General features: G+C 56.2%; 1 protein-coding gene across 1 annotated transcript; it reads left to right on the top strand.

Moving 5' to 3' along the window:
• Positions 1 to 309: 309 nt before the first annotated feature.
• On the top strand, positions 310 to 9,518 carry PHOX2B (paired like homeobox 2B). The gene is made up of 3 exons (XM_077301776.1): positions 310 to 744; positions 2,452 to 2,639; positions 7,007 to 9,518. The coding sequence occupies exons 1-3, from the start codon at positions 504 to 506 to the stop codon at positions 7,451 to 7,453; spliced, it is 876 nt and encodes a 291-aa protein (XP_077157891.1). The 5' UTR covers positions 310 to 503; the 3' UTR covers positions 7,454 to 9,518.
• Positions 9,519 to 11,090: the final 1,572 nt, after the last annotated feature.

Genomic DNA, 11,090 nt, shown 5'->3' with positions numbered 1-11,090 from the left:
GATGCAGGAATCAGCCAGAGGGAGCTTGGACAGCCCTCTCTCTCTCTCTCTCTCTCTCTCTCTCCCCGCCCCCCCCGCCCCCCTCCCCTCGCTCTCTCGCTCGCTCGCTCTCCCCCCCCCCCCAGTTGCCAGCCCAATAGACTGATGAGTTATTGTCATGTAAAAAGCGCCCGCGATCAGACCCACCGCTTCGCTATTGTCCAAGTGGAAAGAGCCAAGTTTATTACGAGGACGGTATGCTCTAGAGACCTGGGGCTAGGCTGCTGCTCATAGGAGCCCTTTTTTCATAAAACTCGGCTCGGCTGGTAGCGGGGAGGCCACTCCGGCAACGCCAGCCGAGCGGTGAGCATCTCTCCGCGTCTGGCCCGGCCCCCCCACCCGCCCCCCGCCCGCCCGCAGCAGCCGCCCCCTTTCCCCCCAGCCCGCAGCTGAGGCGCTCCGTCCTGCCCGGCCCGTCCCGTCGGGTCCCCCCGCGTCCGGCCGAGCCTCCGCGAGCCTTTTCAATGTATAAAATGGAATATTCTTATCTCAATTCGTCCGCCTACGAGTCGTGCATGGCCGGCATGGACACGTCCAGCCTGGCTTCGGCGTATGCGGACTTCAGCTCCTGCAGCCAGGCCAGCGGCTTCCAGTATAACCCCATCCGGACCACCTTCGGGGCCACCTCCGGCTGCCCGTCCCTCACGCCCGGATCCTGCAGCCTGGGCTCGCTGAGGGACCACCAGAGCAGTCCCTACGCGGCAGGTAAGGCCGGCCGGCCGGCAGGAGGGAGGGCGGGAGGGAGGGAGGCGGCGGCTGGAGGGCTGGTGGGGGCGGCGGGGGCAGCGAGACCCACCCCGAGCCCGAGGAGCCGCCGCCGCCGCCGCCCTGCCCGCCCTGAGCGCCCCGGCTGGCATTGGGCGCCACGCGGCTTGTGCGCTTCGTTATTTACCCGGCGAAATTTGCTTACCCAAATGAAAGGATTTATCACGTTAGGAGCGATTGCGGGGAAAGGGAGCCGAGAGGAGGGGGTGGGGTGGGGGGAAGGGGGGTGTAATTCACTTACACCGTTACACTATCCGAAGTCACACCCGAAACCGCCAACAAAATTATCTTAAGCTGCCAAAATGATCGGCATAATTTATTTACTTTGCGAGGGAGACGGAAAAGCCGAGGAGGGGGGGCCGGGAATAATTAAATAAGCCGGAAGGAAAAGCTCGTTACTGACACCGTCTTCTTCGCCTTCGCCTCCGTCCTCCTCCTCGGCGGCTGTCGCTCTCGCTCTCGCTCTCATCTCACCGCCGTCGAACAACCCTCGAGCCAGCCGGAGGGAAGGGCGGCCGAGCGCAGCGCCCGGGCTTTTCCGCGGCTCTTTCCACGGGGCGGACGCCGGAGCCCAGCCCGAGCCCAGGCGCCTTCTTGCCCTTCCGTCCCGCTCTTGCCAACGCCCGGATGTTCCTTTTTAAAACTAGTGGCTTCAATGGCAGCGGGATCGCAACCCCACCCCCTCCCTAGCGCTTTTTTGACCGAGATGCTTCTGGGCGTTTGGCGGCGGGTTTGTCCGCCTCTGGAGTCTTCGCCGTCGGTGCGGAGTCAGGCCACGGAAAGCCACGAGTTTCGACTCGAGCAGGAGGAGACACTCCGCATCGGGAGTCGCCCCGACGGCGCGGATGCGCTGGTGACGCCCGGAAGGCCGCCAAACCGGCCCCCTCCCCTTCCTTCCGTCAACCCGACCCACGGGCTGGATGGGGCGGCGGTTCCAAATGCGGCATCCGACGGCTCCTGTCCCAAAGTGTGGCCAAATTGTGGGGCGTGAGGGGGCCCGACGGGGCAAGAAAGAAACCCTGACCGCGCGAGAAGGGCAGCGGGAAGGACGCCCAGTGCCCAACTCCGCAGACCCTGTCGCCCCACCGAAAACGGACTCCCTGGACAGCGCTGGCAGGGCCCCCCTTGCTTCCGTCCCCCACCTGAAATTTCCCGTCTTATTGGCGAGGGGGGTGGGGCAGCAACGTCGCAGCTCTTCCCCAGCTCCCGGCCGGGGGACAAAGGGGCCCTGACAAGCACCGCGCACTTTGGAGTCTGCACTTTCGACGTGGCGTTCCCCGTTTTGCACAGGTGCAAAAGCACATTCAAAGTGAATTGTCCACTGTTGGGGGGGGGGGCTGCGGACGGTCCAGGGCTTTGTGGCTCCGACTCCCCAAATGCAGCGCGCCGAGAGGTCTTCAGCCGATGGGTCGGCCCTGGGAAGGTTGACCATCAAGGAAGCCTCCGCCGAGGGAGCTGAAGGCGAGCCACCCGCGCTGCTCTCTGGCCTCGGCAGCACCCAGGGCTGGGGGCGCCCCAAGGCGCGGCGCGGCGGCCCTTGACGCGTGGGTGCCTAGGCCCGATGTGCGGCTTGGCCAGCGGCGGCCTCGGCCTCACCGGGCTCTTCGCTTCTTTCCCCTGTCCCCGTCCTCCCCTCCCCACCCTTAGTGCCCTACAAGCTGTTCACCGACCATGGGGGGCTGAACGAGAAAAGGAAGCAGCGGCGGATCCGGACCACCTTCACCAGCGCCCAGCTCAAGGAACTGGAGCGGGTCTTCGCCGAGACCCACTACCCGGACATCTACACCCGCGAGGAGCTGGCCCTGAAGATCGACCTCACTGAAGCCCGAGTGCAGGTAGGGCCGGGCGCGAGTTGGGGAAGGGGATTTGCCCGCGCCACGGAGGGCGGCAGGGAGGGCGGCAGCAGCCCTCGGTCTCCACGGCCCCACTGGCCAGGGGGCTGAGAGGCGCCAGGTGGATCGGAACAAGAGGGGAGAATCTGGGCTTTTCCCACCCGGGCTGGACTGGCGCCCTGGGAAGGGAGGCCGGGGCAGTTCGGCCGCGAGAGGGACTCCTCCTCCCTGCTCATTCGCATCTTCGGCCTCCAGTTGGTGTCTGTCTGTTTCTCTATCTCGAGAGGCGACCAGTGACGCACCAAAGCCCCTGCCCTGCCCCAATTTTGAGAGGCCATAAGGCGCTGCTGGACTCTTTGGCTCTTTTCAACTCCCCACCACGGAAGACCACAGATATCCCTGCTTCATTAGGAATTTGTGCGAAGGCCTGAGGTTTCACTTTTGGCTTTAGTTCTATCTGGGGGACCCAGAACGGCAGGCCCCCTTCCCCTCTCCTCTGCTCTCCTCCCTGACCTCCCTACAACAACCCTGTGGGGTTTGGGCGGAGTAACTGGCTCAAGGTCACGCAGGGAGTTGCCATGGCACAATTAAAACCTTTTTTCTTTTTTCTTTTGGATCTTAGAACTGCCGCACCAAGTGAGCCCTCGGGTAAAATTGGGCATGCCGCAAGTTCACGCTTTTTTCGTTTTTTATTCCTACCCGGAGGCAGCCATTGTCCCTCTAGGTCAGTTCAGATTAGAGCATCACCCGCGCGCGCACACACACACACACACACACACAGCTTGGCTCACTTACTGGCACATGCTTGTTCTTGACATGTGATGCACCCGGGCAAGCTGAGGAGGGTCTAGAGCAGGGGTGGGCAAACTGTGGCCCTCCAGATGTCCATGGACTACAAGTCCCATGAGCCCCTGCCAGCGAATGCTGGCAGGGGCTAATGGGACTTGTAATCCTTGGACATCTGGAGGGCCACAATTTGCCCACCCTTGCTCTAGAGCCTTGGAGGACCAGCAAACCTTTCCTTCTCTCTAGAATTATGATTCACCTATGACCCGACCGACTGGCTGGAATATTTTGCAGCTCTTGCCTGCGATTCTCATGTTTTGTTCGATTTTAGCTTCTAAGGACTTGGGAGTGGGACCATTCTGAAATTCTTCCTAAAATCCTTGAACAAGGGAAGGCCCTCAAGTCTAAATAACCCCGAGATGCTCAGGATCCGACCCGCCCTTCCCTTTCAAGCGAGATTCTTTGATTTGGAATTGCTGCACTGAACATGCTGGGGGGTAGATTAGAATCCGCAACAACATCTCTCCCCCCCCCCCCCGTCCCTCGCTTCTTTTAGCCACGCCAGCATGATCGTTGGGAACACAACAGACCATGTCAAGATGATAATAATAATAATAATAATAATAATAATAATAATAGGTTTTATTGCTATTATTATTATTATTATTATTATTATTATTATTATTATTATTATTATTATTATCATCATCATCATCATCATCAAGAAAACCCTTGTAGGTTTGGTCCATCTTAAACTCAATGATTTCAACTGAGGTTATCCTGGCGTAATTCTGCACCAGAAGCAATGTAAGGATTGGCAGTCCAAGAGCTGGCACGGAAGCCTCCCGTTTGTGCAGAAACGGCTCCCGTGTGCCTGGATGCTTTTTCACACCTATTCAAGAACGACGTTTCCATCCACTTCGCAAGGGGAACTGGCCATCTGGCGCAGGGGGCGTGGAAAGAGCGCTATTTCGCGCCTGTGAAAGGAGTCGAGCGGCGGAAGATAACGCGGCTTTCGGACTTTCCCGAACCGCATCCGTTCCACGCGACAGGGAGCAGCGCAAGGGCAAGCCGCAGTACGGCTGCTTCAGCCGAATCGTCAGCGCTGCCAGAACCCAGCTGGAGTCCGGCGGCCCCTTCCAGACCAAGCCCTTCAGTGCTGCAGAGTGATTTACGCCTCACCTACCGCTGGGGATTTCTCACCCCCATTCCATTCCATGGGGTCTGAGGAGGCGTGTTGGGCGCGCCATCGCTTTCCCCTTGGCTCGTTCCGCCCACGCTGGCTCCCGCCCTTGCAAGGCACTTTACCTGCGCATTTCCCTGCTGCAAAAGCGCCTGAGCTGACGTGTGCCGTCCGAGGGTGTTGAGTCAAACTCCGCTGCCCCCCCCTCCCCGGTGCCCCTGCGCTCAAGCGCCGCTCTGCTGGTTCACGTCAACCCGGCTGCCCACCTGAAATGCGCTTTCCGGCTCAGAAGGCCAGCCACCCGCCAAACACACGCACCCAGAAAGATTCCAGTGGGTAGCCGTGTTGGTCTGAAGGAGCACGACCAAAATCAGAGTCCAGTGGCACCTTTAAGACCAACAAAGATTTATTCTCCACTCTTCGTGCTTACACCCAGAAAGAGAGCAGGGCGTCGAGGTTCGTGTCCCCCTTCGGCCATGAAGCTTGCTGGGTGACCTCGGGACCCTTGCTCTGCTCAGCGGCGCACCGAGGAGGGGGCGAAAGGGCGCGCTTGCGCTCTTCAGTGGCGAGGGATCCCGAGGAGAAAGTGACTGATGCGCCCGTGATCGCCCTCCAAGAGCGGCTAATTAGGGGCCGACGGACTGGCTCGCCGCCCTTTCGCATGCAAGCAAGCAAGCAAGCAAGGGAGCGAGCGAGCGCTTCTGAGGGGAAGGCCAACAGGGCCCTCCGCATCTCTAAAGCAAAAAGGGAAATAGATCGTATGTTTATACAGCTTATTTTGCTATGTTATTTGATGCACCCCGCCTTGAATCTGTGGAGAAAGGGGGGTAACAAATACAACCATCATTCATCATCATCAATATATTAAATAACAATAATAACAATAACAATAATAATATTCCAGCAATAATTTCACATTGGTGAGGGCTACTTGCGATAGTTTGCTGCACCCAGAAATAAAAAGAAGGTTCTTGCCGCACTTTGAAAGGTCAGCAGAGTTTTATTTCAACATAAGCTTTTGGGGACTCGCATCCAAAGAAGACGGGTCAAGTACACAAACTAAAAAACAACAACGAAACAAAGCAAAAAACAGAATCACAAAATTAAAACAAAAATAATGAAATGACAAAAGAGCCCGCTTGGGGTCGTCACAGTTCTCTTAGAGCCGTTCTCGCAGAGCAGCTCTCTTGAAGCTCCCTCAGCCCCATCTCCCTCACAGGGTGTCAGTTTTTGGAGAGGAGAGGAAAGGGGTTTGCAAACGGCCTTGGGACTCCTTCGGGTAGCGGGGAGGCGGGTATAAAAGTGCCCCAAGGCCCCAGTTGACTTCCTCAGGCACCGCTGGGCGCGCCGGGTGAACCCATTTCTGCCCAGCGACGGCTCCAAGCCGCTTCGGTCCCGGGCTGGAATCCCGGCGGGACCCTTCGGCCGCCCTTATCTGGAATAGGATACCCATGAGTGAAACGCTGCCTTTCCGGGCATCCTCCGCTTCTGGAGCGTGAGACTTCGGGTCGGAATTCTCTCTAATGACCTCGCCATAGGGCTACAGGCCCCAGGCAGCGTGGGGGGCGGTCAGTGTTCTCACGCCGTGGGGCACAGCCTCGAGCGCCGCCCTGTCTGGAAACGGGCCCTTTTCTTTGGCCGTAAAGAAGTAGCGGCCTCCGCCTGGGCGTTTAGACGTGATGCTCAAGGGACGGAGTCAGAGGGACAGAAGCCCGTGTGGGGCGCTGGAATCCGGCTGAGGGGCCCGGAGTCCCATCTAGGCATTCAAAATTGGGGGGGGGGAGGGGGGATTATTGAAAAATGTTTGTAATGCTGCGAGGGAACACCAAAATGACATCTGTCACAACCCACAATGTTGGCGCTTATAGCCTGGGATTTCGGGATTTTCTGGAATTTGAGGTTTAAAAGGCCACTTAATTTCTATTTGGAAAAAGGCCCTGCACAAGGGTTCTTCTGCCCCTCCAAAACGATTAAATGAAAGAAATAATAGGAAAAAGCTACTCATGGAACCAGGAAAGGAGAGAGAGAAAACAATAGAAAAATAGATTTAAAATTCAAGGGAAAGTGGGGACGAATGAAGAAGTTTCACGAAGGTTCGGGGATGCTTTGGAACCTTTTTTAAAATCCTGGGATACAAAAGAGGGCCTCCATGAGCTTGTGAGTCACAAATGACCGGGAAACAATCAAATCAGATTGTCCAGTAGCACCTTTAAGACCAACAAGGATTTGTTCAGGGCGTGAGCTTCCGAGGGCAAGCACGGAGCTGTTTTTTCGAGGCCGGTTCGGAAGGTGGCACCCACCGAGCCAGGCTGGCTGGGGTCGTCCTCCTGCGCCCCCCTTCCTCCCGCCCACCCACCCACCTGTGCTCCTTCTCTCCCGTCCCCCCCCCCGCCCCCTCCAGGTCTGGTTCCAGAACCGCCGGGCGAAATTCCGCAAGCAGGAGCGGGCGGCGGCGGCAGCGGCGGCGGCCGCCAAGAACGGCTCGTCGGGCAAGAAATCCGACGCGTCGCGGGACGACGAGAGCAAGGAGGCCAAGAGCACCGACCCGGACAGCACCGGCGGGCCCGGCCCCAACCCCAACCCGGCGCCCGGCTGCGGCGGAGGCGGCGGGCCCAGCCCCGCGGGGGGCCAAGGCGGGGCCCAAGGCGGCGGGCCCGGGCCGGAGGCGGGCAAAGGGGCGGCCCCCGGCGGCTTGGCGGCGGCGGGGCCCGGGCCAGGCTGGGCTCCCGGGCCGGGGCCCATCACCTCCATCCCGGATTCCTTAGGCGGCCCTTTCGCCAGCGTACTCTCGTCCCTGCAGAGACCCAACGGCACCAAAGGCACCTTGGTCAAGAGCGGCATGTTTTGAACCCGGGACCGGCGGCGCCCCCTGCAGGGACTCGCCTGGCAGCGCCGCCTGGGATCGCGGAGCCACGCCCGCCTGGCCGCCGCAGAACTGGCTGCTGGGGGCGCTCGACGCGACCACCACGACCACACATGCCCCCCCCTGCCCGTCCCCTCGGCCAGGCGCCCAGCACAGCCCCCCTGTCGCCCGGCCCGGCCCTCGACCTCCCCCCTTTGGGCAGGCTCCGACCAGGAGAAAACTGTCCGCCCGCTGCCCGTCTTTTGGTTGGTGTCGCTGCTGCAATGTGACCCCCCCCCCGCCATTGGCCCCTCTTCCCGAGTCGCTTTCCTTTGGACGTGGTGTGGACCGCCCCCTCCCTCCCTCCCTCCCCGTCAATTCTCCAGTCGAGGTGGCAAGCCGCGTCTCCGGACTGGTTTCGGCGAGCCCACCGTCGTGATTTCGGGCGGCCCGCTGTCTAACCGCCTCCTTTCCCAAGCGGTGCAGCTCCCCTAACCTGAGCGCTCCTGTTTCCGTGCGCAGAGGAACGTGCCCCTGAACATGTGCAGAGTGCATATTTTCCACCAGAAGGAGTGCCGAGAGACGTTTTCAGCTCCGCCGGGGTTGCAAATCGGAAGCCAAGCCTACATGTAACTCGTTGCTGCATAAATCAGTTTGTTCTTCATTATCTTGGAATGTATAGTGGCAGATAGCCTATCCACCCTGTGCATACTCCTTTGGGTTTTTAAATATATATATATATGTTTGCTTTGGCACCAAATTTAACAGTTTTGCTAGAAAAATACAGCGTGTGGCGATTCCTTAAGAGTTGGGAAGCTAGATTTTTATCCCACCCTTGACAAAGACTCAAGACGGGTTTCTGGAATCCAAATGGGCTGGGTGAGGTTTAACGGCTGAGTAGTATTTTTATGCCGCTTGATCATAGTCAGCCAGAAAGGTCCCTTTCACAACAAGCTTGCAAGTAGCCCCGGGGATATGGCTCAGCCTACCCTGGGAAGGTTAGGGGTGGCAAACCTAATTTTACCTGGAAAAAATCAGAGTCCAGTGGCACCTTTAAGACCAATGAAGATTTATTCAAGGCGCGAGCTTTCGAGGGCAAGCACTTAAAGGTGCCTCTGGACTCTGATTTTGTTTTGTTGTGCTGCTTCAAACCAACACGGCTACCCACTGGATTGTCCCCTGGCGGGATCCTGGGGGCCTCATCCCCGAAAACCTGTCCCTGGCTGGGCGGTTGCAGCTCCCCCGACAGAACTGCCCCCCTCCAGCCCTGTGGCGGGGGAGTTCTGCATAATCCATCCACTGCCCAGATTGCATTGCAGTCTCGTGAGGATTTTGCGTGGGGTGAGGGAGCCGGCTGACCCGCCTCAGAGCCCCATCTTCTACTTATTCATGCGGTTTTTGCATTTATGCCCCCTCCTCCCACCCCCACCCCTGTCTTTCCCTTCTTCTCCAGCAATCCCTCCAAGCTCACAGGGAGACCAAATATCCCCACAGACATCTTTGCTGGGTAATATTCATTCGGAAGATTCTGGTGACATTGCTCATGTAATTTTTAGACCTACCTTGTTAGGGTTTTAAAAGTTGGTTTTGTTTATTTTAAAAGGCACAAAAATCTAGGTATTAGTTAAATAGACAGGTATGCTTTGAAGTTTTTCCCCCCTGTGTCTTTCTACAGCTGTGTTCTGTGACTCAATTGTATAGTGTTAATATTGATACAAAAATTGTCTACTCTAGTTAGACGTATAAAGAATGTTTTTTCCTCCTTGTAGACTTTATGGTGTGTCTTTACAGAGAAACGAGGATCTCACCGGTTAAACCCTTTTGTGTTTTGCGAGAGAGGCCGGTTTCATGCCATGATATCTGCCTCGGTTTATCAGGTGCATGTCTGTCTTTTTATTTTATTTTATTTTAAACCATTTCTTTTCCCTTTGTGAATATGTTTGTGAGCATCGGTCATAAGTTATGTTTCCGGGTTTTTCAGATTTATTTATATGTGGTTAAAACGAATGCTTCTATTTAAAAGGGGAAATATTTCTACATGTGCATATAGTTTTCCAAGAGTGTATCATTAAACTGATTGTTGATAATAAAAAAGCAAAAGTCAGCCCTTGCCTTTCTCCTTGCCTAATTTTCCTTTCTCCCTGATCGTCGGAATCCGCTGCAAGCAAGAGATGGGACAAGAAATGGGACGAGTGTTAAGGAAGAGCACTGAATGAGTCTAGAGAAGGGATGGGGTCTGGGTGGGGAATAAAGGGTGCTGTTCGCTGGTGGGAATCGCCTTTGGGATCAAGGCAGAAGAGCGGAGGAAAGTGGGAGAAGCAAGAACAAGAGGGTGGGTGGATGTGCATGCCTGTTTGGGGGGGGGGCTGGGAGGAGGGCTGTGCATCTCTCTGTATGCCTGTGGCAGGTAAGGCTAGCTTTGAGCAGGTGGGAGAAGTTACAGGATATGGCACTTCCTTTTATGGCTGCTATTTATTCTTGTGGCAGAATGGAAAAGGGGTGGAATGTTCCTCCACTGACCCCCATTGTCCGTGGTCGGCATCAAGCGGTGCCCCCTTGTGGCCAGGTCTGGAGTCTGCCCTATGACAAGCTTGCATTTTCGTAGATTGTTGGAAAATCTCTCTTTCCCTTCTTCATTATTCCAGATTGATTCCCCCTTCCAGCATAGGATAATTAGAAAACGCCAGATTATCTCCAAAATGACTTTCCAAGCGGTTTGTTTGGCATTCATTTAAGCCTGCTTTCCGGCATCTGAGTCTTCCAAGCATCCCGGCACTCGTTTCTGCTTTCTTCCGCAGCCTTCATGAGAAATGGCTCGTGGTGGATTTATTCACATAGGTCAAAAGGCCGGGGCAAAACTTCCACAGGACTGTCAAAGCTAACCCCAGTCTCAGGGGAGGCGAGAGGCACATCCTGCAGCCAGCAGTGAAAAGAATACCTGCTGTCTTTTAATCCTGTTCTCCCTGCAAAGAGTTCAGGGGAGGTTGCATGATCATTCTCCTTTTCTTCATTTTATCCCGGGGAGGTAGGCTGAGGACAGGACTGGCCCAAGATCACCCAAATGAGCTTCATATTTGCACGGGGATTCGAATCCACATCTCCCCGACACTCTAGGCCAGGGGTAGTCAAACTGCGGCCCTCCAGATGTCCATGGGCTACAATTCCCAGGAGCCGCTCATGGGAATTGTGGTCCATGGGCATCTGGAGGGCCACAGTGACTACCCCTGCTCTAGGCAGCCATTACAACAACAAAGGGCCTGCAAGTTCCGTCCTGCAAGACTGAGCTGTTCCACCAGGGGGGTAGCTGAGGCCCAATGGAACAACAAGAAGTCCTTGTTGTCTCCCTGCTGGAATGGAAAGAAGATCTCCCCCTCCCCAAGAAAGATGTGGAAGCATCCCCCCCCACCAAGTCTTATGAGATGGGACTGATGCTGTATATAAATGTTTAATGATGATACTGTTTTTTATAGAATCCTGATTGTTTTAATCTGCCCTGAGCTATCGGGAAGGGCAGGATACAAGAATAAGGATTTATTTATTCTACACCAGGTCTCTCAGTCGTTACCAAGTGCAACCACTGAGGAGGGTGTGTGTGTATGAACTGGAAAGGTGTTTTGTTAATACAAAGAGCTTTCGGGATTCT

This window comes from Paroedura picta, chromosome 10, assembly GCF_049243985.1.
Source record: "Paroedura picta isolate Pp20150507F chromosome 10, Ppicta_v3.0, whole genome shotgun sequence".
NCBI classification, from domain to species: Eukaryota; Metazoa; Chordata; class Lepidosauria; order Squamata; family Gekkonidae; genus Paroedura; species Paroedura picta.
This window is presented reverse-complemented; position numbering and strand designations above follow the sequence as displayed.

Excerpts from the sequence above, each read along its gene's own strand:
- PHOX2B (XM_077301776.1), top strand. The coding sequence starts at position 504 with ATGTATAAAATGGAATATTCTTATCTCAATTCGTCCGCCTACGAGTCG. Across the intron at positions 745-2,451 it reads GAGCAGTCCCTACGCGGCAG|TGCCCTACAAGCTGTTCACC; the intron begins GTAAGGCCGGCC and ends CCCCACCCTTAG. Across the intron at positions 2,640-7,006 it reads TCACTGAAGCCCGAGTGCAG|GTCTGGTTCCAGAACCGCCG; the intron begins GTAGGGCCGGGC and ends CGCCCCCTCCAG.